Here is a 24,731-nt window from a genome sequence, read left to right as displayed (position 1 = left end):
TAACCATTCCTTCTAACTGACCCTTCCAGTTCAATTGTCATCCTATTTCTGAATGAAAAAAAAAACATAGTCAACAAATGACTAACTATTACATACCAATATTAATGTCAACTTCATATGCTTGTATGTCCTATTGAATATTAATTTTTTTATGCATATACATCACATGTAAGTAGGTAAAGCAAAATAAACTGCCTGGGACTAATTTTTTAGCTGTTTCTTTAAAAATCTTTTGTTACTAATAGTAACATTTATCAGGGCTGATATTCCTAAATAGCCACCCATCTAATACTGGCCAAGCTCAAAGTTGCTTAACTTAAGTGATATAATGAGAATCGCTATGTCATCTTGTTTTTGACTATTCACTATTTATAGCAATCTATTCACTAGCGAGTTCTAAAGTAAGGGAGATAATCTCTAACAAAAAACGTAACTTATTTATTTCCTTACTAATTTCGAGTATCAACATGAATCGTGTTCTTTGTACGAATTGGGAATACGCCCTCGCCAATCAGTACAGCAGAGTCTGGTTCATTCTTGAATCGATGACCATGTTTTTGGTTGGCTATGTTCTTTCTAGAAAGTTCTAGATCAACCTTCCCAGGCTTTATCTTCACTTTTAGAGAATGGGTTAGTTTATTGCTAATCACTTGAGACGCCTCTACAGGGAAATAACAATAAGACTGCTCAGGCATTTTGTGTGTATGCGGACCAGAGTGCAAACGCCTCTTTAATGTTTGTTTTTCACTTTTCACTTTCTGACCTTGTGGCATTTCTTTGTGCAGTAAGGAGGTAGGGGAGGCAAATGCCAGCATGAAATTCTCTCTAATATTCCATATGGTCTTATTGTTTAGATCGTAAAGATATTCGCATAAAATGCCAAATAAATAGAACATTTTCGATGATTTCAAAATAAAACATTTTCTTTCAATGAACAAACAAAAATGTGAGATTATCTAGAATCCCTCCATCTTATGAAAAAAAAGAAAAAAATATGGTGGACTTACCTGTGCACACCAAAAATCATATAAATTGATTAAGTAGTTTTACTTTTATAAAGAAATCATTTATAAGTGAATGTGAGTTTTTCCAATCCCCCTCCTTCTCGCCGTGTTAAGAATGACTTTCTAAAATCTCGATTTAGAATTATCTTCCTCGTTCCTTCAGAATGGTTTCAAGATGACATTGCAATTTATATAATAAAACTGAATTTTATTATATAAAAATTAAAACTACTTGTTCAATTTACATGCTTTTTGGTGTACAACATGTTCATTCTATCATGGGTATGTACATCATGCTGATTCGTTTTTATTTTTATTTCTCTTTATGGGGGTAATTCTGGACAAGCATCCAAAATGTCTCAATTTTAATGGCATAGTTATATGTATGAGAATTTGATTGAGACTCCATTTTACTTTGTCACAAAACCTGGCAAAAGAGCAATTTGAATTTTTGTTTTCATTAAATCTAAAGAACTAATGTGCTTGTTTACTGTGGTGATCCTTTATAAAAAAAAACACATTTCAGGTGAAAACATCATTATGTACTTGCGTGTCATGGCGAAATTAATATAAATTCTAAAAGATTACGAAAACTGATCCAGTAGAGAAATAATTACAAGTAAAAATAGATTTTATTAACTTATCGAGTTTGATCATATTGTAACGTTATACACATGTTAACATGTAAACACCATCGCAAGGAAACAAAGACAAGGAAAGAATTGAAGTCACTTTTATCCAGTTGAAACAACAGACATTTATTTGCAGGTACTTTCCAGAATAATGCCTTGTCTCTTGTTCAAAAGTCTTCTTGTACTCCAATGTGCTTAACAAGATTCTTCCATGTCAAACACGGGGTACTCACGTCTATCTCTCTCTCTTTTATAATCTTTTTCTTTTCTTCTTCCGCATTGTGATGTTACACGGCTCATTCTGTTGCTGCTACTGATGCTGCTGCCATATCCACGTCCATGCTCTGTTACAATATGTTTTAATATGGAATTCAGTCTGACAAAACTGACTTATCTCCCTTGACTTAAATTGACTTAAATTAAGGGTCCGCCATTTTTAAACACAAAATCTCAGAAAGTCATTGTGAATCATTGTTTTGTTAAAAATACATCTTTCACTGGATCATTTTTCTATAATTTTTGGAATTTGTTCTAATTTTGCTATAACATATAAGTATGTAATAATGTTTTCACCTGAAATGTGTTGGTTCAAAAGATCACCAATGTAAACATTCACCAGAATTAATAATATAGAAAGTTTTTTACATTTTTAAAAATTTATTAAAATCTATCAAACAGGATTTAAATCTTATTATTTATTTTTGTTTAACAAGCTAAAAACTTATCGATATGAATCAATAAACAAAAAACAATGAAACAATATTAATTAACTTAGGTGAAAACTAAGTAAAATTTCCAGTCCAAATTTTGAATCTGAACTGAAGTGAAGACATGGTTTACGTTATATTTGCTTATTGATCTGATGATGTATTAAATTTGACATATCATTTGAGAGAAAAATTCTCAAAAGTGGCTGATGAATTCACCAAAATATTAAATTCCAATAATGAAAAGTTGTTAACCTAATCTAAATAATAAAAGAAAAAAACACTTTTTTACGTAGCTGGTAAAGAAGTTGTTAATTTTGTTTTCAGATTTGATATTCCCCAAAATGATTAATGAATTTTACAAAATATTAAATTCTAAAATGGTTTATCTAATTTAAATATCAATAAAAATTAAACATTTTTTATGTAACCAAAAAAAAATTTGTGGATTTTTCTAATTTAATTAAAAAAAAAATTTTTTTCTTAATTTAAAATGTTTTTGAAAAATTGAAATTGCCTTTTTGTTTGATTGTGTGAAAAAAAATGAGTTATCTCCTTTACATTTTCAATCGATTTTGCAACTGCATCGTTTTAATCAATCTAAATCTTAACAGATCTCTATTCAAAATAAAAAAAATGCAACAACCAATTAATTATAGTTTTTTTTTTCATTACTAAAAACAAAAAGTCTTCTATATGGTGACTATTTATCGGATTTTTTCGATTATCGATACTTATAGCAAAACCAGCCGTTTTCCAGTGTATAGAGAACAAACTTCCAGACACACAGACATACAGACAAATTTTCATTATATATATATATATATATATATATATATATATATATATATATATATATATATATATATATATATATATAAATTTAGTTGTTAAAATTAAATTCTGAAAATCAAAATATAGACACATATATTATATATATTATGCAGAGGTTTATTTTAAAGAAAAATTGAACAGAGTGTTCAATTACCGGGGTAAGAGTCCAACATATTAAATAGCGTAAAGTAAATAAATAAAGTAAATAAAAATAAAGACAGGATACCATGAACGAACCATCGGTCTCATAGTCGCCTTGCTAATAGATTCTTATTAATCCAAACAGAAACATGCAATTAATACTCTGCATTCGACGAGAACTTAAAAGGTTGTTACCTGAGTATGGAACTGAAGGTTCATTTATAATATCCTGCCTAAATTTATTTAATTAGTACATACATATATACATACTGGATAGAAAAGGTATCAGATATATAACTACATATAAGAAACACATCTAGTAAAAAGACAAAAATTGAAATAACATTATTTGTAGTAGCCTAATGCCTTTCATAATACTAAGTGCATCGCCAGAGACTTAAGTAATAAGTATCTGTATTGATCTAAACACAAGAAGTTGACTGAAAATGATCCTTTCTTAAAGTTTTATGAGTATTTAGCAGAGAAGTCAACAAATGAAAAAAATGGTGAAATATTAAAAATATAACAAATAAATGTAACCAAAACATGTTGTCTTTGGTGAATAAATAATGGCTCAAAGCTGTAAAAATAAAATATTGATAAAAATTCACCCAATAAGTGTTAAAGTGACAATATTTTGTTTGATATTAGATTGTTAAGGCATCATTGACTTTCCAAAAACAGCATAATCGGGGTCAGCCATTTTCTTATTAGTTTAACTTACTAACTTGACACTAGTTCTTTTTCGAATGGAATAAAACTGTTAAAATATGTCAAAACACAAAACTTACCCAGGTGGATAGAAGAGTAATTTATTTTGCTTTTGGTAACGTTTATTGGTTATATTTTTAAATTTTACCATTTTTTTCGTTTGTTGGCTTCTCTGCTGAATCTCCGTTTTTATCATTTAAGCTTCTGATGATGTACTTAATATTACGAAACGCTTTAAACTACTACAAATAAAGTTGTTTCTATTTCTCTCCCTTATAAAAATATATAATAGCATCATTATGAATATCTAAAAATGTTTGTAATTAAAGTTGTGCACTTTTTGAAAATATAACATTAATTTGATGGCAGTTTTTTTATTACAATAACTGCTATTCAAATTATGTTTGAATGTGATGACATCCAATGTTCTTTAGTTTTATTCCAATTATTATTCTAATCTTAGTTGTTTCACAACGTTTCAGCCGATGTAACTTTGGACTTTCTGTGGAATTTGGAAATCTTCTAGTAGAACTTGATATTCTTTATGCCAAATTTGGGAACCTGGACAAGATTTGAAAACTTTATATAACCCGACGGAGGTAGATTGGTCTCATTATGTCAGCTATTACTGGGTAAAAATGTCCATCTGTGCTATTCTTAGTAATTATCGATTAAATAAATTTAATATTAACAAATCAATCAACGACATTATTTAAAAGAAAATAAAAGAGATTGATGCTGTCTGGACATGTTTCCTGACTACCAGACTCCATACTCAGCTATATAAAGAAATCTGTACTTATGTAGTATAAGGACTCTGCTATCATCAAAATCGTCCCAACGGTTTACAGAAAATACCGGAAGGTGCTGAAACCTGAACACCTCAACCCTGATACAAAAAATTATAAAGAAAACATTTTTTTATCATTGGATTATTATTAAAAAAAAAAAAACGTAAATATTATTGGATTATTATTAAAAAAAAACGTAAATATTATTGGATTATTATTTAAAAAAAAACGTAAATATTATTGGATTATTATTAAAAAAACGTAAATATTATTGGATTATTATTAAAAAAACGTAAATATTATTGGATTATTATTTTAAAAAAAAACGTAAATATTATTGGATTATTATTTTAAAAAAACGTAAATATTATTGGATTATTATTTTAAAAAAAACGTAAATATTATTGGATTATTATTAAAAAGAAAAACGTAAATATTATTGGATTATTATTAAAAAAAAAAGCGTAAATATTTATCTCAATTTAAACATAAAAAGAAGAAAAAAAATAATATAATTTTTTTTTAAATTTTGTTTGCTATCAGTTGTTTGTTATCTAAAGAAATAAATATTCATTCATGAAACTTACCTTACAATGATTGTTTTTTTTTCTTGATTTAAATTTTGATTTTCTAAAAGTTTCGTAAGACTAGTCCAACAATTATTCAAGAATATTGTTTCTATTTTTCAATTACTTTTTCATTGCATTAGCTTCATGTTGGCAGAAATAATATATTTTTTATTGACCTAGCTTCATAATGGTAGAAATATATATTTATTGAATTAGCATCATAATGGTAGAAATAATATATTTTTATTAAAATAGCTTCATACTAGCAGAAATAGTATTTTTTTATTGAAATAGCTTCATAATGGTAGAAATAATATATTTTTTATTGAATTAGCTCCATACTGGCAGAAATAATATATTTTTTATTGAATTAGTTTCATACTGGCAGAAATAATATATTTTTATTAAAATAGCTTCATAATGCTAGAAATTATATATTTTATTTTGAATTAGCTTCATAATGGTAGAAATAATATATTTTTTTATTGCATTAGCTTCATAATGGTAGTAATAATATATTTTTATTGAATTAGTTTCATACTGGCAGAAATTATATATTTTTTATTGAATTAGGTTCATAATGGCACAAATGATATATTTTTTATTGAAATAGCTTCATAGTGGTAGAAATAATATTTTTTTATTGTTTTTTTTATTAAATTAGCTTCATAATGGTACAAATGTTTTATTGAAAAAATTGGCCAGTTTTTAAACAAAAAACAAAAAAACTCACGAAACATTCGTTCAGAACTTTTCAGCATTTTCTGTAAATCACCTGAACGATTTCGACGTCCATAGTGCATAAGAATGAAAAGGGTAACTACGAAAGAGATGGGTCGACTAGATAATGATTGAAACTGGCATGCCACACCTGGCACTTGAAAGACTGCCCCAACACTATAAAAAGTAGTTGAATTTTGTTTTCAAGCACGTGGTGAAGCTGTCTTGAATAGACACCTAAGTTAATAAGACGGTGCTCAAGTTAGAAAGGATGCAACGGAAGAAGGTCAGCAGTAACATCGGCTGAAATGTTGTGACTATAATCACCTAGAATAGTGGGTTGAATAACCGAAATAATACACAATTACCAATGCTCATCTGAAAACTTCCTAAACATAAAGTTTCTTATTTTTTTTTTTACTGCCTTTCTTTCAAATGAATCAAATGTATAATCTCTCGTTCTTCATTTCTAATGTGTTTTTTATATCTCTGTCAAATTAAAATCATTTCATCCTTAGTAATTTAATTAAAGGTTTTCTCAAGAAACTGGTTTTTTAATGTAAGTAAATAAAAATGTTAAAAAATGCTAACAAATGTTTATTATTTGGATTCCTTGCGCTACTATTCCTCATCATGGTCATTATTTTTACAACATTTCAGCTGACGTCATTTCCAACGTTCCTCAGATGTATTTTTCCAACTTGATAATGAACTCATAAACAACAAAGATTCTCATGGGTTAAATTTGAAAATTTCAGAAAATCGAAAAATGCTGTATAATTTTTGTATTAAAAATAAAAATATTCTTGGAATTATTTTTATTTTTTAATAATAACAATAAAAAATAAAAAAAATCATTAGAATAATGTTAAAATAAAAAAATAAAAAAATGATTTTATTATTTAATAAAAAAAATTATACAGAATTGCTCGGTTTTCTAAAAATTTCAAATTTAACTTTTAAGAAATCATGCTTTGAATGGATGTGACTAACTGTTATTCCAAGATTCTCATCTTTTGAAAGATGGACCTGGAGAATAACCAGAGATTACATCAGCCGAAATGTTGTGGAAATAACAACGAAAATGTGAATACTCGCCCGAAGAATCCAAATGATAAAAATTATCAATTCTTGTGTCAATTGTTTTTGAATTGAAAAAGAAAACTTCATGCAATTCCATCTTGCATCGCATTGCATTTATTTCTCGCACAGAAGAAGAATTATAGTTCTATGAATAATTATGCCATGACATATTCTTTCAGAATTGCATCCTTCCTTTTTTTTTTCTTTGGCTTCAAAATCTCATCTGCATTTAATTGTAAACGTTTGGATTCTGTCATTTTTAATGCATTCATCTTTCAGGATTGTTAACTGATTTATAAGATCAGTCATAAGTTAGAAACAGACAATTTAAATATACTACCTCCATTTAAGTATACCAACACACACACACGCATATACATACATACACACACACATATATATATATACACATATATATACATATATACATATATTTACATATATATATATACATATATATACATATATATACACATATATATACACATATACATACATATATATATACATATATATACACATATTTGTTATATACACATATATATATACATATATATATACACATATATATACATATATATATACATACATATATATACACATATATATACACATATATATATATACATATATATACATACATATATATACATATATATATACATATATACATACATATATATATACATATATGTATATGTATGTATGTATTTGTGTGTATATATATATGTATTTGCATGTGTATATATATATGCATTTGTGTATATATATATGTGTATTTGTGTATATATACATGTATTATGCATTTGTATGTATATATATATATATATATATATAGTCATCTACATACAGTACTGTTTCGCTGTTTCACAGCTCATCTTAATCTGCTTATATTTCTTTTTTATATATACCAACCCTTATTTAAGAAGCTCAATGTAATTACAAAGCATATAATGAATGAATAATAAAGGTTTATATTCCAAATTTCATGATATTGACCATTTTACAATTTATTCATTTAATTGAGTTGGAACTTACAATTCGTGAGAGTATCTGTTTCGTAGTTCCATTTGGTGGATTAATTATTGCTATTTCTTCTGATGAGTTAAGGGCAAAATAGATTCACTGATTGATATAATAATTAAGTGATTGATTTTGTATTACAAAACAGGTACTCTCAATAATTGTAACTGTCAACTGAATTAAAGGAATAAATTACAAGATGGTTAATATCATGAAATTGTAATATAGACCTTTGTTATTCACACACACACACACACACACACACACACACACATATATATATATATATATATGTATATATATATATATATATATATATATATATATATATATATATATATATATATATATATATATATATATAAGTTTAGTGGGAGAGAATCCCAACAGAGCGCTCATTTATTGAGAAAAATCGAAACTATGAGTGCAATATTTATTTATGCATGTATTACCGAAAATTAGAAGAACACTGGTATCGTCGATTTTAAATCCAAACAGAGGGCACCTATAAGTGGTCTCCTTTATAAGACTCTCTTTAACTTTTCATTTTTGAGGAGGCAGACATAAATAGCGGCTGAAGAGAGTCTGGTAAAAGAAAATAATTATAGATCCCTTTTGTTTGGATTTGAAACCGACGGTACAGATATTCTTCTGATGTTCTGTAAAGCACGTATATATTCAAAACTTATAAAAATGCATAATCATGTTTTTAAGAATGTCTTAAAGCATGATATACAAGGATATTATAGAAACTCCTGATAAGACTGCAGATGCTCACTATTGTAAATAAAGCATTAATAACGTTGGGAACGCATAAAACATATACAAGATACAAAAATAATATTAAAAAAATGAACATTTTAAATGTATTTTCTCTTGTATGTTCAACTGAAAGTCAAGTATCATTCAAAATCACTTTTCAAAAACAGTATTTTTCTCGCCAGAGAGAAAATATCTACTGATATGATGAGAAGACGTTTTAAATGCTATTTTAAAAAAAAAAAATTATTTTCAAACTTTTGTTATAAACTACATTTTCTTGTATCTATTTTTTAATGTAGCGTTTCACATGCCACCTTTAAAAGTAAAAAAGCAGGTAACAAAAACAAATATTCAAAAATCTTACAGACTCCAAAAAGCTTTGCAGGTTAAGAATGAATAAAAATAATTTAAATATATTTTACTATGGAAAAGAAGCCTTATCGTTTGACAAGAAAAATATTGTTTTTGAAAAGTCCAGATTTAAGAGATAATTAACTTTCGGTTGAAAATACAAGAGAAATTAGTATGTTCATATTTTGATAATATTTTTGTCTCTTATATTTATGCTTTATATATTCCCCAACTTTATCTATCTATCTATATATATATATATATATATATATATATATATATATATATATATATATATATATATATATATATATATATTTATATATATATATATATTGCCACCAAAAAGAAAATCCGCACTTGTCATTTTTTCCAAAAACCACAAATTTAAGCTAAATTGAATGCAACTGCTTATATAAACTATACCTCATTTGATTCGCCTTTTATTCTTTTGTAATTTTACCTGTTCATATTTGACTTTTAATTGAAGTATCCCAGAGTTCACGTCAATTTAAAAAATTAGCTTCGAATCAAGAAACTCCGCAGCAACAAATGAGCTTAAAACCAGCTTAATATATCTACCTTTTAACATCTCTAATCGTAATTGTTGTTGTTTCTAGGTTATACAACGTAACATTTAGTCCATATAATTCGAATCTTTCTTAGTTATCGTCAGGAGCTCATTAATCGCCACCTTTTGGGTTTATCCAATCGAGAAATCGTTCGCAGATTGAAATGTGATAGGAAAACGGTACAAATGACTGTGCAAGAGCACCAAAACACCGGCAGTGTTCGTGATGCGTCGTAATCTGGTCGTCCTAGAGTTACTTCTTACAGGGAAAACAATGCTATCAAGATCTGTAACCTCAGAAACAGATTTGAAAAGGCTCCCCAAATCCAACAACAGTGTAATCTCGTTAAAAAGTGATCTCTTTCTACAATTAAAAACAGATTGAAGAAATTTAATTTGCCAGGCTGTGTTCCAAGACGCAAGCTAATGATTTCTGTAAAAAACAGAAAGCGCCGTCTGGATTTGTGAGACGCAATGAAGATCATGACTCTTCATATTGGTCGAAAGTGATTTTTAGCAACTAAAGTAAGTTTAGTAGGCTAGGCAGTGATGGTAGGCAGTACGTCCGTTGAAGGATTTAATCCTAGGTGCGCAGTTTCTACACTGCAAGGTGGTGGAGATTTAGTTTTGGTGTGGGTTGTTATTAGTGCTAATGGTCCAATGCCTATAAATCGCTTGCAAGGTCGAATAAAATCGACCAACTACAATATGTTGACAGTATTTTCTGCCCTACTTTGGCGAGATCTCATCTGCATGCAGGATAATGCTCCCATTCACACAGCTGGCAACGTCAAGAGATTCCTTGAAGAGCATAATATTCCGTGTTTGGATTGGCCTGCACAATCTCCAGACCTCAATCTTATCGAAAACATATCAAGCAAGCGCAACGCACTGATAAAATTTCAAATTTGGAAGAACTTTGAACAAAAATTAAAGAGAAGTGGGATGCCCTTTCACCGGAGTATTGCTGTAGAATAATTCAATAGAATGGTCCAAAATTTGCAGGCTATCAAATTGCAGAAGGGCTCTGCTACTAAATATTAACTAGTTCATTGTGTTCCGGTTGTATTTGTGTTGCATTAATATTCTAAAGTTTAAATAACAATTTTCCATTGTGCTAAGTTTCTTTTTGCCATCTCGATTTGAAGTTAATTTTTTAATTGATGCCACAACTAGGATATTTAAATCAAAAGTCAAATATGAACAATTAACATTATAGATGAATAAAATGCGAATCAAATGAGGTATAGTTTGTTTAAACAGTTACATTCAATTTACCTTAAATTTGCGGTTTGGGAAAAAATGACGTGTGGACTTCCTTTTTGACGGCACTGTATATATATATATTAATGATGTATCTATCTATCTATATATATATATATATATATATATATATATATATATATATATATATATATATATATATACAGTCATCCACATACAGTACTGTTTTGCTGCTTCATAGCTGATCAGTGCGGTTGCCTCAAACCATGATCGAAACCCGACCGCCCAACTGACAGTCAAGGCTTCTCACCATTACGCTATAAGCCTGCTACTATGTGGGTAATGAATTAACGATGTTTTTACTTCGTCCAAATTCCTCCACTCGATTTGTTTACACAAAGAGGGTCGCTTAATACGTTAATGGCAGTTTGTATATCACTTCCCTATATGCTCAACCCAAGATACACACACACACACACACACACACACACACACACACACACACACACACACATATATATGTATATAAATATGCATATATATACATATTAATATATATATATTCATATATATATATATATATATATATATTCATATATATATTTATATATATATATATAAATATATATTCATATATATATATATATATTTATATATATATATATATAAATATATATATATATATATATATTCATAAATATATATATATTTATATATATATATAAATATATATATATATTCATATATATATATATTCATATATATATACATATATATATTCATATATATTATGATATAAATATATATATATATCGATATATATGTATATCGATATAAATATATATATATATTCATATACATATATATATATATTCATATACATATATATATATTCATATACATGTATATATATATAAATATATATATATATATTCATATACATGTATATATATATGTATATATATATTCATATATATACATATATTCACATATATATATAAATATATGTATATTCATATATATATATTAATATATGCATATATATATATTCATATATATATATATTCATATATATATATATTAATATATATATATATTCATATATATATATATATATATATCCATATATATATATTCATATATATATATATTCATATATATATATAGGCACCGCCAAAACTGGGGGGGCAGGTCAGTACTTTTTGACGGACCGTCTTTTTAAAAATCTACCAAAAATCAGGTAATTATCCGATCAATACGAAATTTTCAGCGATTATTAAGAGAAGAATGAACTTTATAACAGTGTACTTATTTTTCATAAACGATATTTATATATATATATTTTTTTGCTTACAAAACCCCCCCTTGTTTTGAAGTGGGAATTATAGATTCAAAAAAAAAAAAAATTGTTTGCATACCTTATTTTGACGTCTGAATATCAGAACTTCGATTGTGTTTAATTATCCCGCTTTTGAGTTTTGAAGTGTGAAATTCGGTGAATATGTTAAGTAAAATAATTAATTTAAGTTAAGCAAAACAAAAAAAAATTTTTTTTAATATTTATACGAAAAAAGCTATTTTAAAATTTTTGATAAATAAATTAACAATTTTTTTTTAGCGAGCCGAATAATGCATGACCATTATTAAACAGGGCATGCTTTGAATAATCGATACCAAAAAAAAAAATTCGATAAATATTGTGCCCTTTGTGTTAAAAATAGCATCTTTTTTTCGATCCCGTTTGAAAACGTTTGCCGCCTTTCGACTATGGTGGACCAAACGCGCTGAAATAATTTTTTTTTATTCTGCTTTAAATTGCCCCCCCCCCATTTTGGGGAGTCTGGCCCCCACACACATACACATTAAAAACCAAACGCATACAAATGGTCACCCATCTGGTACTGGCCAGCCTCAGCTTAATAATACATTGAAATTTTCGTCACTGAAAAATAAGTTTTTTTTGGCCTGTTTGGTCTTCCATAGTTTGCTTTTTATCAGACGAAAACGTAAACAGAGTCGATCTGAACTCTACGTCAACGCGAATATATGGTTACCTATATGAATAAGTGGAATTATTTGAAATTCAGGTACTTATATTATAATATTTTTGCATATTCTCTTAGAAAATCATCCTAAATCTTAGTTAGACAATAAATAAATTAATTAATTATTTCAAAAACCCTTTTTTTTTTAATATTTAAGTACGTTTTTTGTGCAAGACAAAAAATGTCAATTGTTAACTTTTTGGGAAAATTTAACATTTAAAATTGAATTAAAAATAGTAGAAAAAGTTTTACATTATTCTGTTTTCTATATGATAAAATTCAGGGTTTTATCTTTCTGGAAAAAAAAAAGTTACTCAGAAATAATGGATTTTAATAAATGTAATTTCGTTTTAAAAAACAACAACAACTTGATTTTGCGGCCATTTTTGGCGGTGCCTATATATATATATATATTCATATATATATATATATATTCATATATATATATATATTCATATATATATATATATATTCATATATATATATATATATTCATATATATATATATTCATATATATATATATATATATATATATATATATATATTCATATATATATATATTCATATATATATATTCATATATATATATTCATATATATATATTCATATGTATGTGTATATATATATATATTCATATATATATATATATATATATTCATATATATATATATAAATACATATATATGAATATATATATGTATTTATATATATATTCATATATGTGTATTTATATGTATATATATTCATATATATATATATATATATATTCATATATATGTATATATATACTCCTATATATGAATATATATATTCATATATATATATGTATATATATATATATTCATATACATGTATATATATATTCATATATATGTATATATATGTTCATATATATGCGTATATATATGTTCATATATATGTCTATATACTCATATACAAGTGTATATATATATATTCATATATATGTATATACATAAATATATATATATTCATATATATGTATAAATATATATTCATATATATGTATATATATTAATATATGTGTATATATATGTATATATATTCATATATATGTATATATATTCATATATATATTTATATATATATATTCATATATATGTATATATATATTCATATATATGTATACATATATTCATATATATGTATATATATTCATATATATGTATATATATTCATATATATGTACATATATATATTCATATATATGTATATATATATGCATATATATGTTTATATATATTCATATATATGTTTATATATATATTCATATATATGTATATATATAAATATATATATATTTATATATATGTATATATATAAATATATATATATTTATATATGTATGTATATAAATATATTTATATATATATGTATATAAATATATATATTTATATATATGTATATATATAAATATATATATATTCATATATATGTATGTATATATATATTCATATATATGTATATTAATAAATATATATATATAAAAATATATATATATATTCATATATATGTATATAAATAATATATATTCATATATATGTATATAAATATATATATTCATACATATGTATATAAATATATATATATGTATATATATTCATATATGCATATATATATTCATATATATATGCATATATATACATATATATACATGTATATAAACATATATATATATATATACGTAAACACATATATATACATATATATACATACATATATATATACATAAACATTTATATACATATATATGCATATATATATATAAACATATATATATACATAAACATATATATACATATATATACATGTATATATAAACATATATATATACATAAACATGTATATATATACATATATATACATGTATATATAAACATATATATATACATAAACATATATATATATATACATATATATACATATACATACTATTAAAAATATATATATACATACTGTTATAAATAATTCGGCTATTATTATCTTATTATAATTGTTGGAATACACACATATATATATATATATATATATATATATATATATATATATATATATATATATATATGTATATATATATATATATATTAATTGGGACAATATTCATATAGATATACCAATAATTATGACATTCATCTAAATTCATCTATAAGTATTATATCTACGTTAATTCAATAATAAATACAATTTCTTTATCAATTTATTCATCAGCATAGTATCCATGGAAAGTTATCAATATGTATGATATAAATTTAATTTATTATTAACTATAATATTCATGGCAATTTTTCAGTAATTTTGATATCTATGTAACTATATAATAATTATGATATCCATGTAAGTATACCAATAATTATAATTCATATAAATCTAAGGATCTCATACAAATTAGAGTTCATTCTGAGTTTACTTTTTCAATTTCTTGAAATTTCTGTAAATTTTAACATTCTTCACGCAATATTGAAATGTTACCAAACTTATCATCATGGTGTTTACTTTGACCACATGATTTGCTTCTGTGAAACACTTTAACTTATTGCATCATCTTTTTTACATTTTATTTAAATGAATTATTTTTGCATAAATATATAAAGAAACGATGTTGCTTATTGTATATCTACCGATGTTGCTCTACGTAGATCTACCGAATGGTTTGCGATCCAACATCTAACCCTAACCAAACATCTAACCCTAACTCGAGTTATTTACTTACCAATTTGTGATCTGCTCATTAACCCTAACTCTTATCCTAACAAACTAACCCACACCATAGCTAACTGACCCTAATCTATGACTACTCCAAACATGGTTTAAGTTCTTTAGGGATGAAGCCGAACCCATTTCACTGTAAGTAATTTAGGTGATTAAAATAGAATTTAGTTATGCATTTTTATGAAGATTAAACACATATGACCCTAACATCCTCCCTAATATTTTAAAATCAATATTTCTAAATATGTATTTATTCTGTTATTTCCTAAAAAATTAATTTTGGGGGGTAGTTTTGGGTAGTTAATGGGTATATCTCATATTAGAATGTAAAGAACTCAGTAGATCACACGTTGGATTAAAACCATTCGATAGATCATGAGAAACAATAGAACTGAAACATTAACTGAATTCAATGTTTTCAAGTTTCATACAAAAAAATTTTAAATCGGAGTTATATGATGGGGATACCTTATAAAAGTTAAATAAAAATATTTTCAAATAAATTTTCTGTATTAATAAAACTACCAGACAAAATTGAATATTTTTTCGTAAAGAAAAATAAAGGGAAAAAAGATTTTTAAGAAAATAAATGTAAAGATGATTATTTGGGATTATTTGTTTTTTAACCCCTAATTATTATTTGTTTTTTTTAATCCCTTATTATTATTTCTTTTTTAATCCCCAATTATTATTTGTTTTGTTTTTTTATCCCTCATTCGATTAAAACCATTAGATAGATCATGAGAAACGATAATCCCTTCTTGTTGTTTGTTTTTTAATCCTTTATAATTATTTGTTTTATATTCCTTATTATTATTTGTTTTTTAATCCCTTCACACGTAAATATGTGTGGATCATTACTATTAGCGACATAAATTATTTTCTTTCACAATTTTGGAATGAAGATGGATTATTTGGTTTATTCAGGCTACTATTCTCTTCTCAGCCTGCTGCTATTTTCCAATATTTCGGCCCATGTCATTTCCAAACATTTTTAGGTGCATCCTCTCGAACTCGGGAATGTTTCTGTTACACTCAGAAATCTTTACAGAATTTGCAAATACACATTGAGCAGCGGATATAAGTGCTAAGCAATAAACAGCGACAATTTTCTGGTGGCTGACTGCTCAAATTTCAGTATAAACCTTACTAAGAATACAATTAAGAATTACTTAATACTTCTACCAAATTGTGGCTGATAGAATGAGAGCAAGTTACTCCTATAGATTAAATAAACGTTTCCATTGGAAATTCCGTACAGATTGGCCAGTTCAACAAAAAGATTCCTGATTTCGACAATATGCACACAAATAAGGTTTGAGGTTACATTGGTTTACATTAAAATATTGTGAGAATAACATCCAAGATGAAAACAGTGGTTCGAATAAACGAAATAATAAGTTATTTTAAAGGAAATACCGTTGGAAGAAATTAGACAAAAACAATTTGCCTTACCTACAAATGTGTGATCTATTTGTGTTAAAAATAATTCATATTTAATATTTAAGTTTAAAGCATCATAAATAATGATTGAGTAAACTAATCCACGTTTAGTCATTTTTGATTGTTGGATTATTTGAATGACGCTGACTATTTACGATAAATGAAATTGCTTGAAACTTCTTTTACATATCAAATACTAAAAGGAAAATGTATTTTGCTTGAAGCATTGCTTGTAAATAAATATGTAAGCGTATACGAAGGCTGTTAGCGATGTAGAATACAGGGATGCTGAAGTGACGTGACGTATGAACAAAACAGACAAATGAACGCAGGTTGTAGTTAGATTATAAATCTTCGGATATCTATTTAGTTTTCAAAATCGGTCACATATGAAAGCAGTATATATGGACTTATTGTTTTATATAACCGGGATGGTAAATGTCTTTGATAATTTCGAGAGGTATCTCTCTTTTTTCTTTTTCTTTTTTTTTTTTAAAAGGCAAACTAAAAGCATCCCGTAATAACGGAATAAAGAATACAAATTCTAATGATGATGATGATGATGATGATGATGATGATGATGATGGTGGTGGTGGTGAATGAATGAATGTTAATTTGTCAAATACTAATAGGTCGTAAATTAGTAAGTAACGCAAAATAAATTGTTTTTGACTAATTTTCCAACTGTAATTCCTTCAAAATAATTTGTCGCTACTAGTAATAGAAAATGCTGGGTAAATACAACTATTTAAAATAAAATATCCTCCTGGTTAGCTTTTTTATAAACTGACAACTGTGCAAAGAAATACGTCCGAAATTGTATTTTAAATTAGAACATTCAGTAAATTTACTGAACAACCCGGTGATTATTTGGAGAATACTTGCATCAAAGATCTTAAGATGATTTACGAGTTGAAGTTGTTCAACTATCGTGTTTTTTTTTGTTTGTTTTTTTTTGTTGTTTTTTTTTTTTTTTTTTTTTACAAGAATGAAAGTTTTGAATATGACGTTCTATTAAATGTAAATTTCATTTTCTGATGTATTTCTTTAAAAAGATGTCAAGTGAAAATATCTATTCAAGTTTATATTTTACTAAAAGATTTATAGATAAAATATTTTCATTTGACTTATGATGTATCCGTATAGAACACTTCTTCCAGTCATTCAATAAAACAAAATAAAAAGGAAAAGAAAGTCACTCTTATTAGCAAAACAAGTGTAATCTGTAATGTTGTTTCTCCTGATTTTTTGTTTCAAATGATAAACTTTAGTCAGTTCAAATTCGCTTGTTAATCCATTTGAAGTGGACTGTTTTTTCCAGTTTCAACCCATTTCCTGCAGAGTTGTAGGGCATCATCAACCAACTCTCTAGTCAAGCATAATACAACATTCTTTTGTTTATATGCGTTTTGCTTTGTTCAAAATGTTGCTTAAAGTCTACCGTTTCTTTGTATAAATAGAAAGCACGACCTATCAATTTGGACCAGGGCCGGGCTTACTTCAGTACACCTATCCAGTCAAGAAACGAAAAGACAGAACGGAAGACTTCTTGGCCTTTGGAATAAAGACCAAACAGAAAGATGCTGTTATCGTTCGTGTTGAAAGTAAAGAGTCCGATGATTATTTAGAAGCAGAATTGGTAAGTGTTATTCTTCTCTACAGCCTTTTTCATATGGAAGAGATGTTACTGTCCTTTTTGTTTTTTGTTTGTTTGTTTGTTTTTTTTCGATTCTATCCTTATTTCTATAGAAGCTGCTTGGCTGTTACAATCTCTGTTTCCTCTTTGACTCAACCGCTTGTTTCTCACAGAAGAGACGTTGCTAGTCTTTAATACTGTTACATTACATTCAGGAGATCTCCAAATATATCAAGTCACATTCAATTGGAATATACAAGTTTATAAACTTATAAACGTACCTTGTTATCAAATAAATATATGGCCATTTTTGACTAATGATTCATCATTTAACAAGACTAAAAGCCACTTAAGGATGAAGGTTAATGAGATAGATTGTCAGTTGAAGAATATTAGGAGAAATTTGAAAATGATGCATGGCTTAAAATGTGTGATTATTGATGAGGACAGTTTATGAAAAGTATTTGTCGACATTAGATTTGGAGATGATTATGTTGTAGTCTATAGGGGAAGCAATCCTATGATAACGTGTCCCACAGAGAGGAATTTCTTAGACATAAACTCTGCTCGTGGAAATTCTGGCTGATGCTAGGCACACTAAGAAGATTAAGTTAAACACAAGGTAATTTTTTTTATGTAAACTCATAACTGCCGAGTCTGATTCTCGCCTCGTGTCATCTATTTCTCAATGATTTGTTTCATAACAGCAAAAGGAAAAAAAGAGATCATAAATTTGAAGCCATCTTTTCTGCCAGTGGTACAGAGTTGCATTCTGGATTACAAATCGTTTGGAGTCATTAGACCCTTAATTTATCCTCGATGTTCAAAAATTTTCCACGCGTTATATTCACCTCACCAGCTTCCAAGTGACTGACTACTCCCCTTATCCCTCTCTCGCTCGGTCATGTGACATCACGTCCATTTTCTGTACAATGAAAATCAAGCTAGGCCGGAAAGCTGCTAAAACAGCTCGCAATATCAACAAAGTGTTTGGCACAGGAACCACAACTGAACACACAGCACAATGGTGGTTGAAGAAATTTCATGGTGACGACAACGAGAGTATTGAAGATGATGAGCATTGTGGTCATCCATCGGATGTTAACAACGATCAATTAAGTGCCTTAATCAAAGTCACTCCATGCACAACTGTTTGAGAACTTGCTTCTGACTTAGACATAATGTATACAACGATTTCCAACCACTTGAGAGAGATTGGAAAGACAAAAAATTTAATAAATGGGTGCCTCACAAATTGAATGATAACCAAAAGAAACGTTCTTATGAAGTGTCATCTTGCCTTCTTTTATACAACAAGAACGACCTGTTTCTCAGCTGGATTGTGACTTGCGATGAAAAGTGAGTTCATTATGACAACTGGCGATGCTTGGCTCAATGGCTAGATGCCAACAAAGCTCCACAACACTTCCTGAAGCCAGAGTTGCACCAAAAGAAGGTCATGCTGACTGTTTGGTGGTTTGCAATCGATCTCATCCATGACAGGTTTTTGTTTTTAATGCAGACGAAACCATTACAGCAGAGAAATACTCTCAACAAATGAAATTCATCAGAAAATTCCACAACAACACCTAGCATTAGTAAACAGAAAAGCCCAATTCTCCTCGACGATAATGCCCGATCACACGTTACTAAACCGACTCTACAGAAGTTGAACAAATTAAGCTATGAAACTCTGCCTCATCCGCCATACTCTCCAGACCTCTCACCTACTGACTACCACTTTTTCAAGCATCTCGACAACATTCTGCATGAGATGCTTCAAAAACCTAAGCGATCTCAAAAACGCCTTCAGCGATTTCATCGCCACTATAATGCAAGATTTTTATGTTACTTGCATAAATGCACTTGTTTTGCATTGGCAAACGTGTGTTGATTCTGATGGTGCTTACTTCGATCAATAAATTTTTATTTGAGTCGAGATATGTTCATCTGAATTTAAAAGTTAAAAACAGCAAGAAATTTCTTGTCAACCTGATATATAAACCGAGCAGGGTGATCTGGCATTGCCCAGGATCATAAAACTAAATAGAAGAAATTAAATTGTGAAGTTCTATCTCTCCATCTCCCTCCAACCGTCTCTTTATTTTTCGCTCTTTCCGTATCCCTCCATTTTCCCATCTTCCTACCTATCCCTCTCTTTCATCTCCACCCATGTAATTCATTTACTATAGCTATCCCTTTTAAATGCAAATATGATTTTTAATTTTTAGATATTATACATCCAAGGTTACATCAATCAATAAAATATATACTTTGTCGGTCTTTAGTTAGTAATTTTGGACTTTTAGCTGAACATACAAACACACAGACAATGGCCCTTTAGACTAGCAGGCCTATCTGGCATTGCCAAGGCCATATAAAACAAAAAGAAGAAATGAAGTTACATGTGAACACTCTCTCTTTTTGACAGAATGGCCATTACTGACCAGCCACAGCACTCTTCATGAATCATTGCCATTGACTCCGGTTCTGCGCTATTCTGAGCAACTCAATCATGCTAATGTCCACGATGTCCTTCACGTGGTCTGACATTCTGGTTTTTGGTCTTTCACATCCCCTTTTGCCAGAGGTTGTATCAAAGAGCAGATCTTTTGTTAGGCTGTCTGTTCTGGCCACGTGTCCAAAATTCGTAATTTTCTGTCATTAATGTTGCCTATCAGCCTTCAGCATGGTTAAATCTTCTCCAGAACTTGTTTGTATGTTTGTCCACCCTGCTTACATAAATACGTCTACGTGAGCATCACAATTCAAAAGCAGCAATTTTCCTCTTGTCGACATTCTTTAAAACCCAACATTCTGCTGCGTATGTTGCTATTGAGAACGTCAAAGCTTGCAGGAGTCATTTCTTTGTGCGTTAATGGATCTGTTATTCTGGGTATTGGTAAGCACAATCATTGCTGTCTTTGCCATTGCATTATGCCGTCTTACTTCTTTTGTGTCATCTACTTTATTTGTGAAAACTGCACCCAGGTAGTTGAAATCTTCTACATTTTCAACATTTTGATTGTCTACAATTAGGTTTCCATCATTTGGTGCCTGTGTTACTTTCATTACCTTTTGTTTTGCTGACGTTGAGGAAGAGTGCTGCTGTTTCACTTTTATCTTGTTGGTTAAGTCTTGTAGTTCCGGCATACATGTTGCAATCAGAACTACATCGTCAGCGTATCTCAGGTTGTTGATTGCTCTTCCACCGATTTTATTTGCCTCTCCACGAGGGTAGAGTTAGACACAAAGCCGGTTTTTAATGTGGGGAAAGTTCAGCTCCCCACAAAAAAGGGCGCTCTTGATAAGAACAAAAATAAAAATTACCTCAGTCTAGAAGGATTTCTCTTCCACTGATTGAGGACAGAAAAGGTGAAGAGTAGTATAAGCACAGTAACAACACTTTGTTCCAAGCTAAAAAGCCAAGAGCTTTTTTACTGACTATATATCGCTTTCTATCCCGGTCAAATCCGAGTAGATTTTCTTGTGTTTAACTCAGCCCTCGCAGGGAGGTAAGTAAATAAAGATATTCACAGCAAGTACTCATATTACTACCACACATGAAAAGAACTTTATTTTCTTTCTTCGTGTCCTGAAATTTCCATGAACAGAATTTCTTTTCTAACACTTGACGTCCATAGGACACATTGCCATAGAATTGCTTCCTCTACAGACTGCAGTATATCCATATTGAAATCAAATGTCGAGAAATACTTATCATCACCTGTCCCCATGAGTAATCATAGTTTTTATTCCGTTCACCACCTTCAAACTTCGCAACTAACAATCTATTCATCTCATTAACACTCATTCTTAAGTGACTTTTTAGTTTTAATAAATGATTGCTGATTAGTCAAAAAATTGGGGCTATATATTTATGTATATTGTATTTCACGATCCCTGACACACTTAGTATCAAAGGTCAATGGCAAATGTGACTATTTAATAGCTGGAATAAAAATTAAGACATATCTCCACCCAGAGCATAGATTTTCCATTTTGAAGGAGACCCTCCATTCATTTTCCATCCATTTCAAACTTATGTGTGTTACACAAATAAAACTGCTATTTTCTACTTTTCTCTCTCTCTCTCTCTCTCTCTCTCTCTCTATATATATATATATATATATATATATATATATATATATATATATATATATATATATATTTGAAAATTTTCCGGGGGGGGTACAGAATTTTATAACGGCTAAATACAGACCAAAAGGCATAATGAATTAAAAAAATAAAAAATGAAAATAAAGGTTAGCTAACCAGGTTTCGTTCCTCACTTATCAAAGCTAAATCGAGGAAATACGATTTAAAACAAACAAAAAAAAAGTCATGAATATGGCGGGGGTAGGAAAAAAAACCCAGCAATAAACGGGGGAAAAAATTACATAGAGACTAAATTAAGTCCAAGAAGATTTTCTTTTTGCTTGCAAAGAGAAGGTCTCAATGACTTAATAAAAAGAGTCTCTAAAATTTTCAAATGATAGGGAGAGTGCGACTTACTAAGGATCGTAAACATTTCAGCACTGAAATTCGTGGCACACGCATGGTTATTTATAAGATGGTCGCAAAACGCTGATCTTAATGGGGAACCCATGGCCACACCATCCGTCTGTCTGTACATAATATCGTTGAAACTGAATTCTACCAACATGGTGGCGAATTTCATCAATTCTACAAAAATATTTTCTGGTATTGGGGGAGTCGGAAGTTTACTCCGATATAAAGCATCAGCACAAATATTAATAGTCTCTAACAACGGGATACAAGTAAAAAGACTGGAAATATCGAAGGAACACATAAATTTGTCTGAATGAGTGTAATTTTGAATCAAGTTAGCAAAGCTAAAAGAATCTTTAATACAATATGAACTATAAAGTTCCAAAACAGGTTCTAAAGTAATTTTCAACCATTTTGCTAGCTTATGTTGACAAGACCCTATCATAGATAATATGGGTCTCAACAGTACCCCCTCTTTATGGGTCTTAGGCAAACCATACAAACGAGGGCGAATAGAACCAGTAGGACGAATTAAATCAGAAATGAAAGTGGGAAGAACACCACTTTTGACCGATTTGACAAGTTGTTTTTGGAACTTGGTCTCGATAGAAACAGTAGAATCATGAGTATCTACTGGACCAAATTTAACAAATTTAGAGGTGTCCCCCAAAATAGTCAACATTTTATTGACATAATCCTAATAATAAGTCTTTTTAATTGAGCAAAAAAAAAAATTCAAATTCAGCATATATCTCTTCATGCTTTAATTAAAAAGACTTTCTCCTGTTTCCGACCCTATGGTCAGTGATATTAAGGCGAAACTTAATGACATCGCACATTCTTATGCGAGCACACCCATTTCATTCTGTGAAGCAAGATGGCGAAGCGAACATTATCGTATAATCAAAGCACTAAAGCAAAGCTAAATCTTTAGTCATCACAAAACCTGATAAAGGTTCTGGCGTTGTCATTATGGATCCACAGGATTATGTCAATTTTGGGGGACACCTCTAAATTTGTTAAATTAGGTCCGGTAGACAAGGAAACGAATTCTACTCTTCCGTTTTTGGATGTTTTTGTGTCCAAGACATCCTCGTGTTTTCTTACTTCTGTTTATCATAAACCAACTTTTACGGGTCTCTATATGCGTTGGGACTCTTTTTGCCCTATAAACCAAAAATATAATTTAATCAAAACTTTAGCACATAGGGCCTTGATGATTTATTCTGAAGTTAATTTGGATG

The 24,731-nt window shown here is 28.3% G+C and overlaps 1 protein-coding gene across 9 annotated transcripts in view; it reads left to right on the top strand.

The window, feature by feature from the left end:
• LOC145243539 (neurexin 1-like) overlaps positions 1-24,731 on the top strand; it is a 409,860-nt gene that overhangs the window by 280,660 nt on the left and 104,469 nt on the right. For all 9 annotated transcript variants that reach the window (XM_080106519.1, XM_080106517.1, XM_080106513.1 and 6 more), the window contains one exon: positions 18,800-18,978. In XM_080106519.1, the coding sequence (XP_079962645.1) occupies positions 18,800-18,978 (179 nt within the window). The remainder of the gene's footprint in view (positions 1-18,799; positions 18,979-24,731) is intronic.

The sequence above is a fragment of the Euprymna scolopes genome, chromosome 22 (genome assembly GCF_053919585.1).
Source record: "Euprymna scolopes isolate OS-2025 chromosome 22, ASM5391958v1, whole genome shotgun sequence".
In the NCBI taxonomy this organism is placed as follows: Eukaryota; Metazoa; Mollusca; class Cephalopoda; order Sepiida; family Sepiolidae; genus Euprymna; species Euprymna scolopes.
The sequence above is the reverse complement of the archived record's forward strand: the minus strand, read 5'-3'. Positions and strand labels throughout refer to the sequence as shown.